We start from the raw sequence: 26,253 nt of genomic DNA, 5'->3' as shown, positions 1-26,253 counted from the left end.
GTCTTTCAATTTCTATTCTCTTTTCATTTTCTGCTGTCCCTTTTCACTCGTTACTCTTTATTTCTATCTTTTATTCTATCTCCCTGTTACCTTATAAATGCACACACACGCTCCCTGCTGATAACATCAAACGAAGCAATTACAACAGTGCAAACTATGTGCATTGCATTGTGGTTTGTTGCTACAGGAACCTACATGCATTCAGTTGGTGATGCAGAAAATCTGAGTGAGAATACTGTATGCTGCTCTATTCACAAGGTCGTTTTGTTCTCACTGAACTACTGAATATATTTGTAGTGTTAACAGACCATTTGCCCTGCTGGCCATAAAAGAAACCTTCTATAAAATTGCAGATAGTAAACATTAATAGTTCAATATATTATTAATCAGTATGACGTTTTACTTTGTGGCGGTGCTGATTCCCCTTGAAGACAATAAGAAGCCGGAAAACCAGCTCCGAGCCACATAAAGAAATAAAAAACAAATAATATTCACATGGAGAAACCTCACAAGGTTTTGCACAATGAGAAACGTCCCCTTAAACAAATGCCTCTTTAATATGTATACAAAATAAATCCTGCAGATGTTAGGCTATCGTTGGGCAAGCACAAGCTCTTGCACGATGAACACTAAGAACAACCCACTGCAGGACACTTGATTTATTTTATGGTATTCCCTCTAAAGGTACCCTCAAATCACAAAGCAAAAGACCAGAAAGAAGACACAAAAGGGTCTAAACAGACCAGAGTTTCTGTCTGACAATCTTTACAAATGAGGTCTGCAACCAGCTGAGGAGAGAACAGAGTGACCAGGATGTGCAGTTTCTCTCCTCTCTTAAACCCCAGAAAAAGGGCGTCGTCACGCCCCAATTGGCCGAGAGGGGAACGCACCCAGCTGCTCTCAATCACCACCTGGGAGCCATTCCCCACACTCTGCACACAGGTGATCTCCGTAACCCTCCAATCGACCCAGACATGCAACTATCCAAATTTGGTATGGGGAAACAGGGAAATGATAGCAAGTCCCACAAATGGGTGACTGCTACAACTTGCATATGAAATATGATATATAAATGTAATTCCTTCATAGGATTCTCTAGGGTCATAGGTGCAGCAGATTACACCCACATTCCCATCACTGGAGTGATTCTGTTAATAGAAAGCATCAATGTTCAGGTCAACTATTTGGAACTCATTTTTATTGGGTGATTGGTAGCACATATGCACGTAGCATGCAGGTACACTAAAGTTTTATAATAGACTTTGCATATTTGTCATAAATATTCACATACAGCACAGACTTTGTTACAGAACTTTGTCACCATTAATAAGCACAATGGTTCCCTTATAAAAGCCGGTAACACTTTATAATACAGCCCGCGTTTTACAGTGTAACTTCCCATCACTTACCATGTAATTTCCCGGAACTTATGGTGTAACTTCCTCGTATGAATCCGTACATATAAAATACTTTCCAGTTCTTACTCGTAGTTGAATGTAGGTACAGCAGAAGAAAACAAAACAACGAGAAACAAACAAGGGAGTAACAATTGGGGTTTTAAAGTGTAACTTCCCAACATTAACCATGTAACTTCCCGGAACTTATGGTGTAACTTCCTCATATGAATCAGTACGTTACATGTGTATATGTGTACTAAAATCAAATGTTTTTGCTGATGGCAGTTATGACAATCACTAATTTGAATAGAACAAGTTGAGAAATGGGTCTATACTTTTGAAAATTAGCTCCTAGCAGCCATGTTGGTCCAGCACTGCAGTGGCTCATAACAGGCAAACTTATCTCTCTCCAGTGCACAGCTATGGAAGCCTTGTATTATCATCTGAGGATGAAAAAATAACAATACAGTAATGTAATAATATACATAGTATGTCTTTAATTACACAATAATACGGTACGCAGGAAGTTATGAAAAATGATTTTATTCTTTAATTACACATAAACCACAACGTATGTGCTGTTCTCCCAGTCTTACTCTGTAAATACAGACTAGTTACCCTATAAGTACATGGTAACAACAGGGAGCGGCCTGTATTATTATTAAATTCACACTGTTCCCCAGTCCTTGGTACCTGAAAATTGTTTTTGTTGTTGTTGTTGGTCTGTTACATTTACAATTTAAACATAGTTTCCTGTTTTGTTGTTGTTGTTTTTTTTTTTACTAAAATTGATCATTTTATAACTACATTTTGATAGATTAGTTAAGAGTTATTTTGTTGTTTAAGTTTTATATATAGTTTTATATATAGTTTTTGTTAAGTTTTATATGGTACAATTTATATAGAATATTTATATTGTATAATAGTAGTTTATATAGTTAAGAAGTTATAAATGAAACATTCTATTTAATCATGTTCAATAATGTTTTCTCATTGTCTGTTCAAAGAGTTCATCCGGTGTGTTGTTAATGACACGTTGCATGTTGTTAGATTGTGACATGAAAGGTAACAGAACCAAACAGCCAAGTAAGGACGGGAGAACATAATACAGCTCCCTGTTGTTACCATGTACTTATACACTGTAAAAAAAAAAATCATAAAAAAATGGTAAAAAGTCTGGCAGCAAAAGTTGCCAAACACTTACTGTCAAATAACAGTAAAAAACCTTTAGTTATTCTACAGAGATTTATTTTAAAAATATGGATATTTACTTTGGACATTGCCTACATTTTTACAGTCCAACCATTATAAAATAAAAATAAAATCTCATTATAAAACATTGCTAGAATGTTAAACAAATTTATATATCTGCACAAAAAATGAAAAAGATTGCAGAACTACCTTAAAATTACCTAATTTAAATAAAGACTCTTGTTTTCATACAGTAATCTTTGGTAAATTCATAGGATTATCCAATCCATCCACAAGAACTCTCCATCAAAGTACAGATTTCTTGATGTAAAACACAGAAAAATTATGTAAAATTACATTCAAATTACCCTCCTTTAACACCCATTAATGGTATCTTGAGAGCTTTAAGCTTTTATTTTATGTGATTATCCAATCTATTTACAGCAGATCCCTGGTAAATGTTGGTTTTATACTGTACAAACAAATAAGATCATGGGATAATAGTTTACAAAAACATAATTTTAATAATCATTACTTTACTAAGATTATTTGATAGTATTTAAAAGCAACTATCAAATGTATCTACATACATTTCCCCATTAATGTATGAGGTTAACTCAGGCTTTTCCCGTAAATGTATGGAGTATACATTATATAAACATTTTTGACAGTAATTAAAATCAACTCTCCAATATATTACAGGCTTTTACCATTAATGTATAGGGTTTACTTTATATAAACATTATGTGACAGTAATTGCAAGCAACTCCCCAATATATCTACAGACATTTCACATTAATATATGGAGTTCTGAATGTACAAAAACCATAAGGTCTATGTAAAAGTATCTTTATATCAACTTTGACACTGAATAAATATATATATATTTCTACTGACATTTTATAATATTGTGCAATCCATTCAATACAGATCCCCATTTGAGATGTATGAGGTTTCAAGATGTTTAATAACCAGAATATATCATAAAATTACCTTTTACTGCTTGCTTTACAAAGTAATTCTGTAGACATCGCCCAAGCCTAGTATACAGGTACATTTTATGTTTCAGAAATCAACTACAATTTGCTGACAATTTATGTCAACATAAAACTAAAGAACATCATGCAGGTTGATTAACTTTATGAATTAACTTCACATTAATTAACTATTTGAACAAAAATAAATAATCTGATCTAACATGTTTCCCAGGATCTAGGGTTCATAATTTTGTATTTTATGCAGTATTAATGTGTGTGGATATGTTGTATGACTTCTGCCATTCTGCCACCAGGGTGTGCCTTTGAGTAAGGTGAGAGTTTTGAAGCAGAAGTAGTAGAAGAAGAGGAACTTCCTCCAGTTGCAGTAGTTAGCACAAAGCTTGTGGGTTTTAACAGCAGCAAAAATATGCTGATGTACTGTAAGTTACACATTCTGCTTTGTTGTGGTTGTAAAGTGCGCAAAAAACTGCTAGTTATACTACAGCCTGAGGCTCTGTCTGCAACACATGACTACTTTGGTATTTGGTATTTACTCACCAAATGGAAAATCTACCTGCATTTGGCGCTTGCACAATGAAACATAGTATTCTACCTGATGATTACTTTTTTCTGCTGTTGATTGTGTAGACTAATACATCCATTAATTTAAAACACTGGAATTGTTCAAACATCAAGCATCATCAAGGAAAAATACACAGTTGATTAAAGAGAAAGAGACCATTCTGCTGTGGTTGAGTTACATTGACTTTGAACTAGTGAGGGACTGTGAACAGAACAGTGAAGCTCTGTCATGAAAAGCTGTCAATTCATAAGCTGTCTTGTCTGAATCAGAAACAGTCTGGTAATATTAAGCTTGAGAGAAAATCAGCGCAGGTATGGGAAAATGCTTTCATGAAGCTTTGAGCTCAATCCTGTCTTGCATTGTTTTCTAGGTCTTGCTAGACACTGTCTTCAAAGCCTGGGTTGCACACACTTCACTAGAAGACACCCTTTATGTGTCTCAAAACGTTAGCTGTTCATGCTCAATATCTACAATAATGCAAACAGGCGATTCAGCTGAATAAAAACTGTCAAGTCTTTTCGAGTCATCTGCCTCAAGTCAAAGTGAAGTCGAGTCTTATAAGTGTTAGTCAACCAAGTCGCGAGTCCTCAAATTTGCAACTCGCGTCAAGTCATGCGACTTGAGTCCCCAACCTCTGACAAATATTTATTGAACTGTCCTTGGCCATGGAAATAGGTGAATCTGCATGCTAAAAAAAGCCTCAAGTTTATAGGACAGATTGAAAGAAACCCACTTCCTTTCAGAATTCCACACACAATATATAAGAAATATCCCTCTGAAGAAGAGTGTCAGACGGATATGTTGGATAGTTGCTTGTAATTACTGTCAAATACTATTTATATACAGTAAATCTCATACATTAATTGGAAAAGTCTGTAGACAGTTTCTTGTAATTACTTTCAAATAATGTTTATATGAAGTAATGATTATTGAAATTATGTTTTTGTATGCCATTTTCACATGATCCTATTTTTTGTACAGTATAAAACCAGTATTTACCAGGAATTTACTGTAAATAGATAAGACAATCACATACAATTAAAGCCTAAAACTCTGAAGGATAATTTGAATATAATTTTATGTAATTTTTTTGTGTTTTACATCTGGAAATCTGTGCTTTGATTGGGCGGCCTTAAGGATAAACTGGATAATTCCATGAATTTACAAAAGAATACTAAATAAAACAAGCCTTTATTTAAATTAGGTAATTTTAAGGTATTTCTGCAAAGTTTTTCATTTTTTTGTGCACATTGATACATTTATTCTAGCAATATTTTATATATTTTTTTTGTTTTTATTTTACAACAGTTGGACTGTAAAAATGCAGATAATGTCTACAGTAAATATCTGTATTTTTAAAAAAATTCTTTGTAGAATAACTGAAGTTTTTTTTTTTAACCATTATTTGACGATAAGTGTTTTTTTTCTTTTTTAACTTTTTTTTTTTACATTAAATTTAAAGTAAAAAAGCAGAAAGTTGCCTTAATTTTACATTCAGTAATAGGATGTGTATTATTTGTGTTTTTACATAGAATTCAATGTAACATAAAATTCAAGACCATTAAGTAATTGAAAAATTCTGTTAAAAACTATAATATTCCATTATATTAATTTACAGATTACAGCCTTTATTTTATGGTGAATATTTTTAATATAAATAATTTACTGTGTTTTTATGGCATTTACACTTATATTATAAATAACACAGTAAATTTCTGTGAAATAACTAATAATTAATAAATAACTATAATTATAGATAATAATTTACAGTGCATCTTACACAAAACATGAATCCATCAGCTGAGACAGAAATAAAGAGGGAATGATTTGACATGAAGTTAGATGGTAAAAACCATCTTTCTAAAGGAAAGGCATCATGTGACGTCACAGAGATGTTAGAGGAGAATATTACAGCCTGCAGTAGCTGATGTTACTGTCAGAAACATTTGAAGTCTGGTATTTTATCATTTTCTTCTTGCAGAGTCAAACCAACAGTGAGCTGATTCACTAACGAGTGCTGCGATTTAGCTTCTTCCTCTTGTTGTTGAAAAAACTATTAAAAACACTTAAATGTTCTTCATCACCATGAACACAGAAACTCCCACAAACACCGTCCTGCTGCCAGAAACACTCACTACAGCACCGAATGTAGATTCATCCACCGCTGAAAATAGTCCCCAACAAATGCACTATATCCTGTTTGTTTGTTTTATTTGCTGTTTTAGGAAATTGCTTTCTTAAACATGACACAATGTATTTGTGATGCAATTTTAAAAAAAAAAGATTTTAGAGCTTATTGCACTTCAAATTGTGATTACTTTGTATACATTAAACTACAGGCTCCTACAAGTCAGCCTACTATCACCTGAAGAATATATCAAGAATTAAAGGACTTATGTCTCATCAGGATTTGGAAAAACTTGTCCTGCATTTATCTTCAGTAGATTTGACTACTGTAACGCTGTCTTCACAGGTCTCCCTAAAATATCCATCAGACAGCTGCAGCTGATTCAGATGCTGCTGCTCGAGTCACTAAGACCAAGAAAGTGGATCATGTCACTCCAGTTCTCAGATCCTTACACTGGCTTCCTGTCTGCCAAAGAATTGATTTTAAAATACTGTTGTTGGTTTATAAAGCATTGAATGGTTTAGGACCAAAATTTCAGATCTGCTGCTACATTATGAACCATCCAGACCTCTCAGGTGGTCTGGATCAGGTCTGCTTTCTGTCCCCAGAGTCAAAACTAAACCTGGAGAAGCAGCGTTCAGTTTTTATGCTCCACATATCTGAACAAACTACCAGCAAACTGCAACTACTGCAACTCTCAGTTCTTTTAAATCACAGCTGAAGACTTTTCTGTTTGCCGCCTTTTATTAAACCAAATTTGAGGGTTAATATCTTACACTGCACTGTAACTTTTATTCTCTTGTTTTATCTGTCTTATTCTTTTTTTAGCTTCTTTTATTTACAAATTTAACCCTTTCTGATTCTATTTAAATGTCTTTTTACTTTCGTTGCTTTTATGTTCTGTCTCGATGACTTTTATGCTTTATGTAAAGCACTTTGAATTGCCTTGTTGTTGAAATGTGCTGTACAAATAAACTTGCTTTGCCTTACAGGTCTGTGTTTGTGGTCTGCATATGTTTATTTTTGAAAAAAATATTGAAAAAATAACAGAGAACATATTAACAGCCAAGAGATTCATTTTGTGATTTAGCCAAATCGATGTTCACCAGCCACGACTCAGGAGGCGCGCAGTGAGCCGTGAAGCCCTCTGATTGGACGAGAGGATTTCTGAAACACAGGTGAGACAGTTCAGTGTTCAGTGTGACGTCTGTTGTCTTTAATCCACTGAAGCTGTTTCACCTGAGGACCAGCTGCATGTTTCAAGATAAAAGGTTATGAAATGTCAAACAAACATAAACATTGTGAAAACATAAAATATATAAACAATAAAATCTGCTAAAAAGTAAAAAAAAAAAAAGTAACTCACAACTAGAGAATGAACTCAAATACAAAAACTGATATAATATATATATATATAATATTCTCCAGATCTGTTTCTATAAACTGTAATTTACAGAAATCCAACCAGAAATAACTGAATAAAGCTGATGTCATCATGACTGTTTATTCATTTATTTAAAGGATGAGTTCACAGTGTGTCTATGTGTGTGTGTGTGTGTGTGTGTGTGTGTGTGTGTGTGTGTGTGTGTGTGTGTGTGTGGCTCCTGTCAGTAACTCTTTTCTATATTTGGTCATCTGTCAGTTTCATCATTCATTCTGTGGAAGTTCAAGTTGACTGATAGTTACTCTAAATAGGGACAAGAGTTTCATAGAAAATGAATGATAAGAAAATTTTAGACTTGGAAGGAAGTGACTAAACCTGCATGTGATTCAGTTTGAAGCAGTTTATATATATATATATATATATATATATATATATATATATACACATATATATATACATATATATACACACACACACATATATATATATATATACATATATATATACATTTATAAACAAGCAAACAAACAAACAAAACAGTGGACAGTAAATATAATGACATCTTGTGTCCAGCAGGAAAACTTTAGAAATGAACAATATTTACATATTCAGAGATTCTGGAGTCTTTGATGAGGGAGAGGATAGATGCCATTTCAAGGATTTTAAAGTACTAGAAACATGTCAGACACACATTATTGTTGCCAGTAGAGTATTTTTATAAGTCTTAATACATGTCTGGAGGGATCTGTAGACTAAACAGCAGGAAGCTAAAGTCTGTTATCTTGTGTTTCTGGCTGCTGCCTCACATCTCTTCCAGTGTGATATAACTGAAGCAGCCACTTATACTTATTAACATCTTATTACCTGTTTACTGAAACTATGTTGTGAAAGGAGGAAAAGGAATAAAGAAAAGTCCATTAATGACTGTCTGACTGACACAAACACAACATGTTTGTTTTATAGGTGATGAAGCTGTTATATTATTATATATTTCTATTATTTATATTTATATATTTATTTTTTATGTTTATTAGTAAATTGGCAATTAACATCATTTCCACACTTCAAGTTCTCAATCAGTCTGTCTTCAGTGAGCTGCCATGCACAGGTACGTCTGCTGAGCTACGATTGGACAACACTGTTCAGGGGAGAAGTTAATACTCACAAACTCAATAAAGGAAAAAACAGATGCAAAATGATTCATTTTATGTCACTGAGGCGATCAGGATGATGCTCTCCATTACAGCTCTATTCTGTTTCTGATCGGAGGCGTCAACATGACAGGAAATGATGAGAAACTGGTTATAACAAACAGATAAAAAGGAGGAAGTGTGATGTTATTTCTGTCAGTTTGATGGTCAGTTAGTGCTGTTACTGCTGCTGTTTGATCAGATATAACAAGGAAAAAGTTAAATTGACTTATAAAGAAGTAAGGATGGCAGTTTGGGACAAAAAGATTCCCTGGAGCTTCATGCTGTTTCTGGCTGGTAAGAAATGAATTGTATATATTTATATATATATAATTACTGTTGTTGGCGTTTTCTAAAACATCACATATTTATATTTCTGTCCAAACACAGTTTCTGTTTTTCACATCAAAATCATCAAATCCAGAACTTTGTATTTTCCATCACTGTTGTCAAATTAAAGTTATTGTTCAGTTTACATTTTCCTGAACTCATCTGTCTTCACTCTGTTGTGTTTTTCTGCAGGTGTTGCTGGTGTAGATGTAAACTATCCACCTCCTGTTTGTGCTGTGGAAGGGTCGACTGTTACCCTCCCCTGCACCTTCACACCACGGACGTCCTTCATTCAGAATGGAAAAGAAGTTCCACTGCGGATCGTCAGAGTCCTCTGGTGTGTGGACCATGAAATCTGTCAGGGACCCACCCCGTCTGTGTATGACAGCAGCTCAACAATGCCCAACCCTCGTTACCAATACCTGGGAGACATGAAGGGAAACTGCACTTTACAGATCAGAGACATTCAGATGAAGGACGACGAAACCTTCCGCTTCAGAATGGAAACTGACAACCCTGCAGGACGTTTTACTGGGAGGTCAGGAGTGAGAGTCACAGTCACTGGTAAGAGCTTCACATGCTAATGATAACACAAGTATTACTTATTAAGATGAATCAGATTTAGAGTTTGTAGTCCTAAAACCAGGACAGTTTCCTGCTCTGTGCTTTCTGGGACTGTTAGAAGGTTCAAAAGTTACGGCTTGATATGGAGAAATATTAGTGTCGTATGTCTTTATCTCCTTCACTTTGTATTCACAACTATAGTTTAGAGCAGATAAAGCATCTGTTGGGCTGGATGATCATTTTCTCTTCTTTAATGTGCAAAAAGTTAATCTTTTGGAAATAAAAATAAAAATCAAGTACGAGTGATTGAGGAGAATTTGTGACGTTCCAGTTTCTGGTAAAACAAACTTCTGTTCATCATCATGCAGCCAGATGTTTGTGCCTCAGGCTGTTTCTGCTGGTCTGTCCAGTCTCATGTTGTGTAACATCACCTACTGTAGACCTCATGTTGCTTTATGCAGCTCAGATGTTCATCAGGCTGAAACCAGAGATGTATGAAGAGCTTCAGGAGAAGAAATGTTCTTACATGATGTTCCTGAATACTGAAGCAAACCTGTGTAGTTTGATTCTTGTACATTACTGTCACTGCCTTTAAACTTTTAACATGTCTGCTGCATGTATTGATAATAACATCATGTTGTCTGCTGCTGCCTCCAGTAATAATCATCTGTGGTCACAGAGAGAAACTAAAATACTTTTTTACTTTAGAACCGCTCAGAATGAGAATAAACAGCTCCAGTGATGCCGGAGAGCTGTGCCAGAATCAAACAGTCACACTGAGCTGCACAACAACCTGCACCTTCCACCAGCTGGAGGTCACCTGGTTCAAAGATGGCAGCGCCCTCCCACAGTCTGGCCCCGCCCTCCAGCTCGGCCCGCTGACTGCAAAGGATTCTGGGAACTACACCTGTGGTCTGAAAATCAATAACAAGACAATCTCCCCGCCGTACGCCGTGTGTGTGAAGGAGGCAGAGGAGAAGGAGAAAGATGAAGGTTTGTTAGATCAGTTTTATCTTTGAGCTGTCAGAAACTCAACAAACTGCGTCTGTAAACACTTGAAACAGACAAGTGCTGACCGACAGGTACTGACAGGTACTGACAGGTACCAACAAACAATGTTGAAATATGTTGTTACATCATCAACGGACCAATTTAGCTTCTCTGCTCAGGTGTCTGTATACAGTGTTCATTCTGCAGCTTTATACATCCCTGATGTTCAGATGAACATTTTCTATCAAACTGTCCAGCTGTCAGGATAAACAAAACAGAAAAAGATGATCATCAAAAGTACAATTTTATCTCTTTTGATTCAATTTGATGCACATTGAGACGCTGCAGCAGGCTAATGCTAATGCTAATGCTAATGCTAACTCCAGTCTGAGTCTGAGCTCTTTGAGGAAAACACAGACTTTAAATCACTGAACTCTTCATCAGCAGGAACGTTACAGAACATTCAAGCAAACTGACCCAACAACTTTATTCTTGAACGTTTCTGACACATTTTGAACTGCAGCTCTCATGTCCACTCATATCAAACATGAACTAAACAAAATGATGAAGATATGAGACTCAATAATAAACACTTCATCACTCTTATTAACCAGATAAAACTCACATCATTGTTAAACTGTCAAAAACCTCAAAGACATTTATTCTATGTGGAGAGGATGTCTCTTTAGGACGTCTGATCTCAAACAATTAAAGAGTAAATTAAACATTTTTGTGTGAAAAAACCCCAAAACATTATTAGCTGTGTCGCAGAGTGAAAGTCTGAGCAGTATTTGAAGTGTTTTTGATATGATTGAAACTGAACCATGATGTCATAATACAGATAAACTAGATAACGATCACAGAGATGTTTGATCAGTTCAGTTTGGACATTTCTTTAAAAACGTCTCAGAAACGTTTGATCTGTTTTACAGGCACGAAACTGCTGATTGTTCGTGTGGTTCTGTTCACGCTGCACACTGTGCTCATCGTCATAGCGACAGCCATCATCATCAAAAGGTAACTGTCACCTTCCTCTCTCTGTAATCATTACTCAGTACATCAGTCTCAAAACATCCCCATATGAGAACGTTTCCATGGTTATTCTATCTTTAGATAGACCTGTCAGGTATTGTTTTACATTAGTTTTATTTCTGTCTCTCTGAAACAACCTTTTGTTTGACTGTTGCGGACTGTAAATCCTCCACCTAACATTTCATTCATGGAGTACCTCAGGGATCAGTTCTCGGTCCTTTGCTCTTCCCACCTGAAGGTGGCATATAGATAACTTGATTTGAATAATGTTACAAGTGTTGCTGGAGTTCTCATCTCTTAGACGTCTTTCCCTTCTCTGTGCACCTTGGCTGCCCCATTATCGTAAACTTTTTTGAGTAAATTAATATCTTAGAGTTTTTTTGGACTTCTCAATGTTTTTACATCTTTCTTTACAGGACATGTGTTTGCAAGAAAGCAGCAGCAGCAGAGAACTGAGAGACGTGTGAAGGTGGAGGTGAGTCACAGACAATCACATCAAACTTTTAACACATTACATTTAACATTTAACCTCCATCACATCCTGTTAAAAACAGCAGCAGCTGACGGAGAACAGATTGTTTCTGTCACTCTCACCTCTTTATGTAAAAACTAATTAATGTTTGAATGGCAGCTACTCTGATGTAGGGAACTACAGCTGCATTTAAATGAGGAAGTAACAATTTTGTAAACTCAAAAAAACAGAAAAAACAACAGAAAACAGGAACCTGCTTCATATCAGACAATGTCATAACATCCTTCATGTCCTCATCCTCTGCTGCAGCTCTCCTTGTTGTCTCTGTCAAAGGTTAAAAAATCACATCAGTCATTAGACACCAGCAGAAGTCTGAGTTTAAATCTGCAGTGATTAGTCGATCGAAAGAAAAAGCCAAACTTTCTTTAGCTCCAGCTTCTCAGATGTGATGATTTATTGTTTTTATTTGTCATGTATGACAGTAAATTGAATATCTTAATGTTTTGGACTGATAGTCAGACAAAACAAGCTAATTGAACACATCACTGTAGGCTCCTTTTCTACTATTTTTTAATATTACATTGAGTAAAAGATTAATCGCAGCTCTGGTCTGAATATTGACGGACACAAAATCTTTTAAAGCTTTTAACAAAAGTAAACTGCATCATTTAATGTGTAGGACAGACTTCATACCTGCTCCCTGGAAGATGAACTCTTTAGATTTTAATGATCCACTCGTTCATTAAACTACTCTGTATATTATGTCTAATACTATGTCGATTTTTGTTTATTTCTGTATAATTTATTTATGAAACAGATTTTTTCTTCATGTCATTTTTTAAGTCCAACTGAAATTAAACTGACTTTTTTTTGGTCTGCTACAGCAACATATCTGCTCTGTCAATCACTCGCTCTGTGTTCTCCTATTAGAAAAAATCAAATACCAATAGGGAGAAACCTATATTTTAAATTCTTTGGTTTCATGATGGCGCCCCCTAGTTTTACATTATTTAGATTAAATACTGTTCCATCATCCGCTTAGCTGGAGTCCTTGTTTCTATACAGCAGATCAAGTCTCTGCAAAGCGATAACGTGTCATTCTATCATCAGCAGAGCAGATGGTCACACTGAGCCTGATCGCATCCTGCTACACAACACAAGAGCCACAGACTCTGAACAACAACCCACATTAGTGCACCGCTAATGTCAGTTAGCAGCTAGATAGCTAACTAGCTGCTCAGCTGCAGCACATTAAACAACTGCTGTCAATCAAACACAGACACCAACACATAACCCCAGCTGCTGTCAATCAAACACAGACACCAACACATAACCCCAGCTGCTGTCAATCCAACACAGACACCAACAACTCCCCAGCTGCTGTCAATCAAACACAGACACCGACACATATCCCCAGCTGCCGTCAATCAAACACAGACACCAACAACTCCCCAGCTGCTGTCAATCAAACACAGACACCGACACATAACCCCAGCTGCTGTCAATCAAACACAGACACCAACAACTCCCCAGCTGCTGTCAATCAAACACAGACACCGACACATAACCCCAGCTGCTGTCAATCAAACACAGACACCAACACATATCCCCAGCTGCTGTCAATCAAACACAGACACCAACAACTCCCCAGCTGCTGTCAATCAAACACAGACACCAACACATATCCCCAGCTGCTGTCAATCAAACACAGACACCGACACGTCCCCCCAGCTGCTGTCAATCAAACACAGACACCAACACGCTCCCCCAGCTGCTGTCAATCAAACACAGACACCAACACGCTCCCCCAGCTGCTGTCAATCAAACGCAGACACCAACAACCCCCCAGCTGCTGTCAATCAAACACAGACACCGACACGCTCCCCCAGCTGCTGTCAACCAAACACAGACACCAACACGCTCCCCCAGCTGCTGTCAATCAAACGCAGACACCAACAACCCCCCAGCTGCTGTCAATCAAACACAGACACCGACACGCTCCCCCAGCTGCTGTCAATCAAACACAGACACCGACACGTCCCCCTAGCTGCTGTCAATCAAACACAGACACCGACACACTCCCCCAGCTGCTGTCAATCAAACATAGACACTGATACACGCATTTCTGATATTTTTCTTCATTGTAGTGATACAAAACTATTAACAATACATTAAAAAAAATTATGTTGACACATGATGTTGACATGATTTTTGAAAGATCTTTCCTCCAGCTCCACTTTCAGGACAAACTACATTTTCAGATCTTCTGCTGGTCCAACTGTAAGAACAGAGAAATCATCAGGATGTTGTTTCAGATTGTGTTTGTAATTAAAATGTCACTTTTTTCTCCTCCACAGTGATCTGTGAGCTTTCTACAGTCTGACTGCTGGTCTTCATCATCAGCTTCGATCTGCTGTGGCTGCTTTCCCTTTTTCTCTTCTTTATCTCATCTGTGCTGTTTGAGCTCTGCTTCCTGTTTCAGCCTGCAGACTTCAGCTGTGACACGAGGGCAGACTGACGTTATCATCTGAATAATAACATATCTGCTCTAATATGATATATTCTATATATCTGTATATAAGAACTGTATCTATCTGACCAGCTGCTTTCACATGAAGAATCATTCTGTTTTTAATGGTGTCCAGATATTGTTTACTGTCCATCAGACTCTTTGTTGTCTTCATTTATCAGCTTTGGCTCATTAAGATATTCAGAATATTTGTATTTGAAGACACATTGCTAACATAAAAATATGGAGTCTGTTTCACTCAATTTATTTCATATTTGATTTCACATTTATTTAGCAGCTGCAGTTGGACTTGTGTGGTTAATAAAGTTACATACCGAATCGTTTTCTGTGTTTTGTTGAAAATAGGTCTCAAAAAATGGCCTGAATTTTCGTTATTACTGAATCTAAACATGTTTTTTGGGATTTCACACAAACATGTAGAGCTGCAATTAAAGATTATTTTCATTATCGATTAATCTGCTGATTATCTTCTTGATTGATCCATTACTTGCTTGACCAATAAAACTTCAGAAAACTGTGAAAGATGTCTTCCACAACTTCTGGGATCTGAGGTGATGTCATCACTTTTGTTTTGTCCAATCAGCTTCCAAAACACAAAGATATCCAGTTTAGTAAAATGTAAAAGAAGAAAAAGCAGCAATTAGAGGGGACATATTTAGATTTTTGTGGTTTTCTGTTATACATATATATGAAATTAATTTAATTTATTAATTAATTAATGGATAAAAGTTATGCAGGAGTTTTTAACACTCAGACTTTGTTGACTACAAAATCTGTGTTTTTACAAACTTGTTTGTTTTTATCTAGTAGACAGTCAACTGTATTTAGTGATGGTGTTTTATTACTATACATCTTTGGTTTGCATTGTTGAGCTAATCAGTAAGTATGTGAAACTTCACAGATAAACAACAATCATAACAATAACAACAACAGCAGCAACAGCAACAGCAGCAGCCAGGGAAGGATGCCAACAGGACTGTGAAGGACCTCAAAGGCTCGGCCTACAACCCAGGGTTTCCTTCGAGATGAGAAAGCACAAAAAACTCTGGGGAAGAAGCAAAGTTAGTGACATGCATTGATGTTACATGAATACATACAGATGGAGAGGAGGAGGAGGAGAGAGGAGCTCAGTGCATCATGGGAAGTCCCCCAGCAGTCTAGGCCTATAGCAGCATAACTAAGGGCTGATCCAAGGCGAGCCTGGTCGGCCCTAACTATAAGCTTTATCAAAAAGGAAAGTTTTAAGCCTACTCTTAAACACAGAGAGGGTGTCTGCACCCCGGACCGAATCTGGAAGATGGTTCCACAAGAGAGGAGCCTGATAGCTGAAGGCTCTGCCTCCCATTCTAATTTTAAAGACTGTAGGAACCACCAGTAAGCTGCATACTGGGAGCGCAGTGTTCTAGTGGGATAATACGGTACTATGAGCTCTTTAAGATATGATGGTGCCTGACCATTAAGGGCTTTGTAAGTTAGGAGAAGGATTTTCAATTCTATTCTAGATTTTACAGGAAGCCAATGTAGTGAAGCTAAAATGGGAGAAATATGATCTCTTTTTCTAGTTTTAGTCAGAACACGTGCAGCTGCATTCTGGACCAGCTGGAGAGTCTTTAGAGACTTGTTAGGGCAGCCTGAACATTAACAAATGCGTGGACTAGTTTTTCTGCATCTTTTAGAGACAGGATGTGCCTGATTTTTGCGATATTACGTAAGTGAAAAAAGGCATTCCTTGAAATTTGATTTATGTGGGAGTTAAAGGACATATCCTGATCAAAGATAACTCCCAGTGGTGCTGGAGGCCAGGGTAATGCCATCCAGAGTAGCTATATCATTAGATAATGTGTTTCTATGGTGTTTAGGGCCAAGCACAATAACTTCAGTTTTATTTGAATTTAGTAGTAGAACATTGCAGGTCATCCAGGTCTTTATGTCGTTAAGGCATGTTTGGAGTTTGTTTAACTGATTGGTTTCATCAGGCTTCATTGATAAATATAATTGGGTGTCATCTGCATAACAATGTTTATGTTTATTTATGGAGTGTTTCCAAATAATATTACCGAATGGAAGCATATACAAGGTGAATAGTATCGGTCCAAGTACAGAACCTTGTGGAACTCCGTGTCTAACTCTTGCCTTCATGGAGGATTCATCATTAACATGTACAAACTGAAATCGGTCTGATAAATAGGACTTAAACCAGCTTAATGCAGTTCCTTTAATGCCAATTAAATGTTCCAGTCTCTGCAAAAGGATTTGATTGTCAATTGTGTCGAATGCAGCACTAAGATCTAACAGGACAAGGACAGAGAGAAGTCCTTTGTCCGATGCAGTTAGGAGGTCATTTGTGACTTTCACCAGTGCTGTCTCTGTGCTATGATGCTTCTAAATCCTGGCTGAAAATCCTCAAATAAACTATTGTTATGTAGAAAGTCACATAACTGATTAGAGACTGCTTTCTCAAGGATCTTAGAGAGAAATGGAAGGTTAGATACAGGTCTATGATCGGCTAAAATGCCTGAATCAAGAGTAGGCTTCTTAAGAAGAGGTTTAATTACAGCTACTTTAAAGGACTGTGGTACATAGCCTGTTACTAAAGACAGATTGATCATATCTAGTAAAGAAGTGCTAACTAAGGGTAAGGCTTCCTTAAGCAGCCTAGTTGGGATGGGATCTAAGAGACAGGTTGATGGTTTAGCTGAACAAATCATTGAAGTTAGTTCAGACAAGTCTACTGGAGAAAAACAGTCCAAATATATGTCAGGATTTACAGCTGTTTCTAAGGTACCTGTGTTTTGGGAGAAATTGGTGCCTGTCTAGGGCAGGAGGTGGTTCATTTTGTCTCTAATAGTTAGAATTTTATCATTAAAAAAGCTCATAAAGTCATTACTACTGAGAGCTATAGGAATACATGGATCAATAGAGTTATGACTCTTTGTTTGACACAATGGATAATATAACAAGCTTTTAAAATACAACACATTGTTAAACATGAAACCAGTGGTTTACAACCTCTTTAGCTTTTTTACATTTACACACTACATTTATACCAGAGGGGCCGGATTCATATCAGAGGTGCGGAGGCCAAAAAGTGTGTGTGTGTGTGTGTGTGTGTGTTTACCATCCTCCCACATTCTTTTTAAGTTGCTTATAACTATATCTCCGCAAATGCCCCGAGAATCCAACACTTGTAGTAATGTTGTTTAAGTCTGTTTAAGCCGTTAACTAGCTGAACTAACCTTAACCAGGGTCTTATATCTGATGTAATATGACAACAAGGACCAACCCACTCAACCCTATGTCACTGGTACACTCAGATACTTGTGTAAACTTTACATGTTAATAGACAGAACACAGTTGGAAGTTCAAGTTCAACTGATATTCACTCCAAACAGGAATAAGAGTTTCATAGAAAATGAACAATGAGAAAATTTTAGACTTGGAAGGAAGTGTTGGTCACAGTGCATAAACCTGCATATGATTTAGTTTGCAGCAGCAAGCTTCCCTATACACCACATATATATATATATATAAACTTAGCACAAAAAGTAAGGAAATTTGTGTTTGGTAGATTATTTCTTTGTTGTAACAATGCTTCTTGGCAATTAATCTTATACCGTTGGAAAGCCTGTTTATTTCCCTTTTAAATGGTGCCACATTTTTAAGGAACATGCATTTGTGGGATGAGCAGCAGAGCTGAGTGTGTGGGTTGCGCCCATGAAAAATTTGCCAAATCTTCTCTGCCAAACAGCTTATTCTGCCATGCATCCCACAAATGCATGTTCCTTACAAATGTGGCACCATTTAAAAGGGAAATAAACAGGCTTTCCAACAGTATAAGATTTATTGCCAAGAAGCATTGTTACAACAAAAAAATAATCTACCAAACACAAATTTCCGTACTTTTTGTGCTATATTTATATACACTACATTTATACACCACATATAGATTTATAAACTACACTCGTACATTTGCACACTGTGAATTCGGACACTCACAAAATAAATAAATAAAATAAAATAAAATAAAAATGGTGGACAGTAAAAAAAGAAAAATAAAAGACATCTTGTGTCCAGCAGGAAAACTTTAAAAATGAACAATATTTACATATTCAGAGATTCTGGAGTCTTTGATGAGAGAGAAGGAACAGATTTTAAAGTACTCTTTTTGTGAAAAAACCATGTCAGACACACATTATTGTTGCCAGTAGAGTATTTTTATAAGTCTTAATACATGTCTGGAGGGATCTGTAGACTAAACAGCAGGAAGCTAAAGTCTGTTATCTTGTGTTTCTGGCTGCTGCCTCAGATCTCTTCCAGTGTGATATAACTGAAGCAGCCACTTATACTTATTAACATCTTATTACCTGTTTACTGAAACTATGTTGTGAAAGGAGGAAAAGGAATAAAGAAAAGTCCATTAATGACTGTCTGACTGACACAAACACAACATGTTTGTTTTATAGGTGATGAAGCTGTTATATTATTATATATTTATATTATTTATATTTATATATTTATTTTTAGTTTAATTTAGTTTATTAGTAAATTGGCAATTAACATCATTTCCACACTTAAAGTTCTCAATCAGTCTGTCTTCAGTGAGCTGCCATGCACAGGTACGTCTGCTGAGCTACGATTGGACAACACTGTTACAGCACCTCTGCGTGACATCACAGATATGTTTCTGATCAGAGGTGTCAACATGACAGGAAATGTTGAGAAACTGGTGAAAACAAACAGATAAAAAGGAGGAAGTGTGATGTTATTTCTGTCAGTTTGATGGTCAGTCAGCGTTGTTACTGCTGCTGTTTGATCAGATATAACAAGGAAAAAGTTAAATTGACTTATAAAGAAGTAAGGATGGCAGTTTGGGACAAAAAGATTCCCTGGAGCTTCATGTTGTTTCTGGCTGGTAAGAAATGAATTGTATATATTTATATATATATAATTACTGTTGTTGGCGTTTTCTAAAACATCACATATTTATATTTCTGTCCAAACACAGTTTCTGTTTTTCACATCAAAATCATCAAATCCAGAACTTTGTATTTTCCATCACTGTTGTCAAATTAAAGTTATTGTTCAGTTTACATTTTCCTGAACTCATCTGTCTTCACTCTGTTGTGTTTTTCTGCAGGTGTTGCTGGTTTAGGTGTAAACTATCCACCTCCTGTTTGTGCTGTGGAAGGGTCGACTGTTACCCTCCCCTGCACCTTCACACCACGGAAGTCCTTCATTCAGAATGGAAAAGAAGTTCCACTGCGGATCGTCAAAGTCCGCTGGTGTGTGGACCATGAAATCTGTCATGGGACCACCCCGTCTGTGTATGACAGCAACTCAAGGATGCCCGACTCTCGTTACCAATACCTGGGAGACATGAAGGGAAACTGCACTTTACAGATCAGAGACATTCAGATGAGGGACGACGCAACCTTCTACTTCAGAATGGAAGCTGACAACCCTGCAGGACATTTTACTGGGGTGTCAGGAGTGAGAGTCAGAGTCACTGGTAAGAGCTTCTCATGCTAATAATAACACAAGTATTACTTATTAAGATGAATCAGATTTAGAGTTTGTAGTCCTAAAACCAGGACAGTTTCCTGCTCTGTGCTTTCTGGGACTGTTAGAAGGTTCAAAAGTTACGGCTTGATATGGAGAAATATTAGTGTCGTATGTCTTTATCTCCTTCACTTTGTATTCACAAATATAGTTTAGAGCAGATAAAGCATCTGTTGGGCTGGATGATCATTTTCTCTTCTTTGATGTGCAAAAAGTTAAAGTTTTGGAAATCAAACTTCCAATAATTCATGACTGGAAGTTCACTCTGAGAAACTTTTTAAAAATGAAAACTAGTGTAACAAGCAGCTCCAGGAAGTATAGAGGGGGTGTCCTGTGGGACTTGTTGTTGTTGTTGTTATTAGTTAACGTTTCTCTGCTTGTTTATTTTGTATGTTTTTTTTATTTGTTTGTTTGTTGTTGTTTCTGTTTGTGCAGTGAACAGGATGTTTGTGTTGATTTGTCTTGTTCTGGTAAATAATAAAAAATAATTCTAATGAGTTTAAAAACATTTTTACAACTTAGTTTTAGAGCTGCAACTAACGATTATTTTCTTAATTAATCTATTAAACATTTGGTCAATGAAATGTTACAAAATAGTCAAAAAATATAATTTATAATGTGCAGAACCTTTTATACATGTTGAAGAAAAACAGCAAATCCTCACATCTAAGAAGTGACGATGTGAACTTCTCTCAGATTGAAAAATAAAAATCAAGTACGAGTGACTGAGGAGAATTTGTGACGTTCCAGTTTCTGGTAAAACAAACTTCTGTTCATCATCATGCAGCCAGATGTTTGTGCCTCAGGCTGTTTCTGCTGGTCTGTCCAGTCTCATGTTGTGTAACATCACTTACTGCAGACCTCATGTTGCTTTATGTGCACATTTTAGGATGAAATGTCAGGAACGTTCAGCTCAGATGTTCATCAGGCTGAAACCAGAGATGTATGAAGAGCTTCAGGAGAAGAAATGTTCTTACATGATGTTCCTGAATACTGAAGCAAACCTGTGTAGTTTGATTCTTGTACATTACTGTCACTGCCTTTAAACTTTTAACATGTCTGCTGCATGTACTGATAATAACATCATGTTGACTGCTGCTACCTCCAGTAATAATCATCTGTGGTCACAGAGAGAAACTAAAATACTTTTTTTACTTTAGATGAACCTAAAATGAGAATAAACAGCTCCAGTGATGCCGGAGAGCTGAGCCAGAATCAAAAAGTCACACTGAGCTGCACAACAGCAACCTGCACCTTCCACCAGCTGGAGGTCACCTGGTTCAAAGATGGCAGCGCCCTCCCACAGTCTGGCCCCGCCCTCCAGCTCGGCCCGCTGACTGCAGAGGATTCTGGGAACTACACCTGTGGTCTGAAAACCAATAACAAGACAATCTCCCCGCCGTACGCCGTGTGTGTGAAGGAGGCAGAGGAGAAGGAGAAAGATGAAGGTTTGTTAGATCAGTTTTATCTTTGAGCTGTCAGAAACTCAACAAACTGCGTCTGTAAACACTTTAAACAGACAAGTGCTGACCGACAGGTACTGACAGGTACTGACAGGTACCAACAAACAATGTTGAAATATGTTGTTACATCATCAACGGACCAATTTAGCTTCTCTGCTCAGGTGTCTGTATACAGTGTTCATTCTGCAGCTTTATACATCCCTGATGTCTTAAATACTTTTTGGGACACGGTCCTGATTAGCAGGCTATACACATGCAAATTTCAGTGAGTGAATGTGTGCGTATGATTGGAGGAGAACTAGTACCCATATAGTCCAGTAGAAGGTCTGTGCTTATAGAACCAGGGTTACAATATCGTAACCTTTGTTTCTTCCAGTCTGTTAGAGTCAGTCAGCACTAAAAGTGTTTATTAGCTCAGTTTAACCTGCAGGAGTCTGATCTGATCTGATCTGCTGATAAACATCATGTGATATGATTGAAACTGAACCATGATGTCATAATACAGATAAACTAGATAATGATCACAGAGATGTTTGATCAGTTCAGTTTGGACATTTCTTTAAAAACGTCTCAGAAACGTTTGATCTGTTTTACAGTCACGAAACAGCTGATTGTTCGTGTGGTTCTGTTCACGCTGCACACTGTGCTCATCGTCATAGTGACAGCCATCATCATCAAAAGGTAACTATCACCTTCCTCTCTCTGTAATCATTACTCAGTACATCAGTCTCAAAACATCACCATATGAGAACGTTTCCATGGTTATTCTATCTTTAGATAGACCTGTCAGGTATTGTTTTACATTAGTTTTATTTCTGTCTCTCTGAAACAACCTTTTGTTTGACTGTTGCGGACTGCAAATCCTCCACCTAACATTTCATTCATGGAGTACCTCAGGGATCCGTTCTCGGTCCTTTGCTCTTCCCACCTGAAGGTGGCATATAGATAACTTGATTTGAATAATAATACAAGTGTTGCTGGAGTTCTCATCTCTTAGACGTCTTTCCCTTCTCTGTGCACCTTGGCTGCCCCATTATCGTAAACTTTTTTGAGTAAATTAATATCTTAGAGTTTTTTTTGGACTCCTCAATGTTTTTACATCTTTCTTTACAGGACATGTGTTTGCAAGAAAGCAGCAGCAGCAGAGAACTGAGAGACGTGTGACCGTGGAGGTGAGTCACCGATAATCAAACAAACTTTTAAAACGTTACATTTAACATTCAACCTCCATCACATCCTGTTAAAAACAGCAGAAGCTGGTGGAGAACAGATTGTTTCTGTCACTCTCACTTCTTTATGTAAAAACAAATAATGTTTGAATAGCAGATACTCTGATGTAGGGAATATGGGTGTGCCCGCATACAAATACGTAATTTGGCAAAGCACAAATAGTGTTTTTTTTTTACGAATATTTGTTTAATACAAATATTTTTAAAATTATTTGCTTTCCAGAAGAAAAAAACATGCATGCAGGTCGATTACATCACTATCTCAGTGTCTCTCCTCTGCTCCGCTGTGACGTCTATCAGCAGGTCTCAACGAGGGGAGTCACATCCACTTGCTACATGACGCACATTTCCTTATTTGGACATCAGTCCTGGAGTTGGGGGTGTTCCCCAGAGATAAAGCTGAGTTACTGACACAAGTGAAGTGCTCTCAAGAGACTCTCCATAACCTGTTGTTCCCCTTCTCCTTTCCACAAAGTTAGGTTGTAAAGAATAGGCAATAAATGAAAAGTGCAAAACAATAATCACATTTGAAGTTCTTCCCTTTATGTTACACACTGTGCTGTCTGTGTGTTATGGGTGTATAAATAGGTAGAGGTCTGTCTGCGTTTTATCTCAGTAGTCAGCGCAGTGGGGACGTCGTCCTTCATAAGGTAGTTTATTCATGAACACTTATTGTAACACTTTAATTTTCTAAAATTAAAAGTGTAATAAATACAAAAACAGGATTTTAAAGTCTCTTTCCACTTTTATTCGAATACAAATAAAAATACAGATAATTTAACTGCCTCAGCAAATACAGATACAAATACAAATACTGGGCTCTCTGCACATCCCTAGTAGGGAACTCTAGCTGCATTTAAATGAGGAAGTGACAATTTTGTAAACTCAAATAACAGAAAAAACAGCAGAAAACAGGAACCTGCTTCATGTCCTCATCCTCTGCTGCAACTCTGTCAAAGGTTAAAAAAATCACATCAGTCATTAGACACCAGCAGAAGTCTGAGTTTAAAGCTCAAAACATTGTTTAGTTCCAGCTTCTCAGATGTGATGATTTATTGTTTTTATTTGTCACATATGACAGTAAATTGAATATCTTAATGTTTTGGACTGATAGTCAGACAAAACAAGCTAATTGAACACATCACTGTAGGCTCCTTTTCTACTATTTTTTAACATTTCTTTGATTAAAAGATTATCAATAACAAAAATAACCGTTAGTTGCAGCTCTGGTCTGAATATTGACGGACACAAAATCTTTTAAAGCTTTTAACAAAAGTAAATTGCATCATTTAATGTGTAGGACAGACTTCATACCTGCTCCCTGGAAGATGAACTCTTTAGATTTTATTGATCCACTCGTTCATTAAACTACTCTGTATATTATGTCTAATGCTATGTCGATTTTTGTTTATTTCTGTATAATTTATTTATGAAACAGATTTTTTCTTCATGTCATTTTTTAAGTCCAACTGAAATTAAACTGACTTTTTTTTGGTCTGCTACAGCAACATATCTGCTCTGTCAATCACTCGCTCTGTGCAACACGCTGTCTGTCTGTGACTTATAACTGCAGCAGTTTGTTTACTTTTCAATCAAACACAGACACCGACACGCCCCCCCCCCCCCCCCCCCCCCCCCCCACCTGCTGTCAATCAAACACAGACACCGACACGCTCCCCCCCAGCTGCTGTCAATCAAACACAGACACCGACACGCTCCCCCCCAGCTGCTGTCAATCAAACACAGACACCAACACCCCCCCAGCTGCTGTCAATCAAACACAGACACCAACACCCCCCCAGCTGCTGTCAATCAAACACAGACACCGACACGCCCCCCTACCTGCTGTCAATCAAACACAGACACCAACACCCCCCCAGCTGCTGTCAATAAAACACAGATACCGACACGTCCCCCCCCCAGCTGCTGTCAATCAAACACAGACACCGACACCCCCCCAAGCTGCTGTCAATCAAACACAGACACCAACATGCACATTTCTGATATTTTTCTTCATTCTAATGATACTAGACTATTAACAGTACATTTAAAAGAACACATGATGTTGACATGATTTTTGACTGCAAAGAGGGACCATTAAATGTGACTTCAGTTGGACTTCATATATCAGCTGATGTATTTTAATAAACCTCATGCCATATTTTTCAGTCCTATCTTCACATGTTTATAATAATACTTTTAACAAAAAGAAATGATCTTTCCTCCAGCTCCACTCTCAGGACAAACTACATTTTCAGATCTTCTGCTGGTCCGACTGTAAGAACAGAGAAATCATCAGGATGTTGTTTCAGATTGTGTTTGTAATTAAAATGTCACTTTTTTCTCCTCCACAGTGATCTGTGAGCTTTCTACAGTCTGACTGCTGGTCTTCATCATCAGCTTCGATCCGCTGTGGCTGCTTTCCCTTTTTCTCTTCTTCATCTCATCTGTGCTGTTTGAGCTCTGCTTCCTGTTTCAGCCTGCAGACTTCAGCTGTGACACGAGGGCAGACTGACGTTAGCATCTGAATAATAACATATCTGCTCTAATATGATATATTCTGTATATAAGAACTGTATCTATCTGACCAGCTGCTTTCACATGAAGAATCATTCTGTTTTTAATGGTGTCCAGATATTGTTTACTGTCCATCAGACTCTTTGTTGTCTTCATTTATCAGCTTTGGCTCATTAAGATATTCAGACTATTTGTATTTGATGTAACATTGCCATCATAAAAATATGGAGTCTGTTTCACTCAATTTATTTATTTATTTTATTTATTTAATTTCACATTTATGTAGCAGCTGCAGTTGGACTTGTGTGGTTAATGAAGTTACATACTGAATCGTTTTCTGTGTTTTATTGGAAATAGGTCTCAAAAAATGGCCTGAATTTTTATTATTAATAAATATTTATATTATTACTAAATCTAAACATGTTTTTTGGGATTTCACACAAATATGTAGAGCTGCAATTAAAGATTATTTTCATTATCAATTAATCTGCTGATTATCTTCTTGATTCATCCATCACTTGCTTGACCAATAAAACTTCAGAAAACTGTGAAAGATGTCTTCCACAACTTCCGGGATTTTGTGGTTTTCTGTTATTTATTTGAATTTATTATGAATTTACATGGATAAAAGTTATGCAGGATTTTTTAATACTCAGACTTTGTTGACAACAAAATCTGAGTGTTTTTACAAACATTTTTTGTCTAGTGATCTTAGTG

At 36.9% G+C, this 26,253-nt stretch overlaps 2 protein-coding genes across 2 annotated transcripts; both read left to right on the top strand.

Annotated features, from left to right (window-relative positions):
* Nucleotides 1-9,020: 9,020 nt before the first annotated feature.
* Nucleotides 9,021-15,086, top strand: LOC121906000. The gene is made up of 6 exons (XM_042424639.1): nucleotides 9,021-9,147; nucleotides 9,373-9,744; nucleotides 10,453-10,737; nucleotides 11,667-11,751; nucleotides 12,183-12,241; nucleotides 14,596-15,086. Exons 1-5 carry the CDS (start codon nucleotides 9,096-9,098, stop codon nucleotides 12,220-12,222), a joined length of 834 nt encoding a protein of 277 aa, XP_042280573.1. The 5' UTR covers nucleotides 9,021-9,095; the 3' UTR covers nucleotides 12,223-12,241; nucleotides 14,596-15,086.
* Nucleotides 15,087-19,607: 4,521 nt separating this feature from the next.
* On the top strand, nucleotides 19,608-25,902 carry LOC121906123 (HEPACAM family member 2-like). The gene is made up of 6 exons (XM_042424806.1): nucleotides 19,608-19,680; nucleotides 19,906-20,277; nucleotides 21,488-21,775; nucleotides 22,387-22,471; nucleotides 22,904-22,962; nucleotides 25,374-25,902. Exons 1-5 carry the CDS (start codon nucleotides 19,629-19,631, stop codon nucleotides 22,941-22,943), a joined length of 837 nt encoding a protein of 278 aa, XP_042280740.1. The 5' UTR covers nucleotides 19,608-19,628; the 3' UTR covers nucleotides 22,944-22,962; nucleotides 25,374-25,902.
* Nucleotides 25,903-26,253: the final 351 nt, after the last annotated feature.

This window comes from Thunnus maccoyii, chromosome 10, assembly GCF_910596095.1.
Source record: "Thunnus maccoyii chromosome 10, fThuMac1.1, whole genome shotgun sequence".
NCBI lineage: Eukaryota > Metazoa > Chordata > Actinopteri > Scombriformes > Scombridae > Thunnus > Thunnus maccoyii.
The sequence above is the reverse complement of the archived record's forward strand: the minus strand, read 5'-3'. Positions and strand labels throughout refer to the sequence as shown.

Bases quoted from the DNA above. Each gene is read 5' to 3' on its own strand.
- LOC121906000 (XM_042424639.1), top strand. From the start codon at position 9,096: ATGGCAGTTTGGGACAAAAAGATTCCCTGGAGCTTCATGCTGTTTCTG. The intron at 9,148-9,372 runs GTAAGAAATGAA...GTTTTTCTGCAG, and splicing joins CTTCATGCTGTTTCTGGCTG to GTGTTGCTGGTGTAGATGTA. The intron at 9,745-10,452 runs GTAAGAGCTTCA...TTTTTACTTTAG, and splicing joins AGTGAGAGTCACAGTCACTG to AACCGCTCAGAATGAGAATA.
- LOC121906123 (XM_042424806.1), top strand. From the start codon at position 19,629: ATGGCAGTTTGGGACAAAAAGATTCCCTGGAGCTTCATGTTGTTTCTG. The intron at 19,681-19,905 runs GTAAGAAATGAA...GTTTTTCTGCAG, and splicing joins CTTCATGTTGTTTCTGGCTG to GTGTTGCTGGTTTAGGTGTA. The intron at 20,278-21,487 runs GTAAGAGCTTCT...TTTTTACTTTAG, and splicing joins AGTGAGAGTCAGAGTCACTG to ATGAACCTAAAATGAGAATA.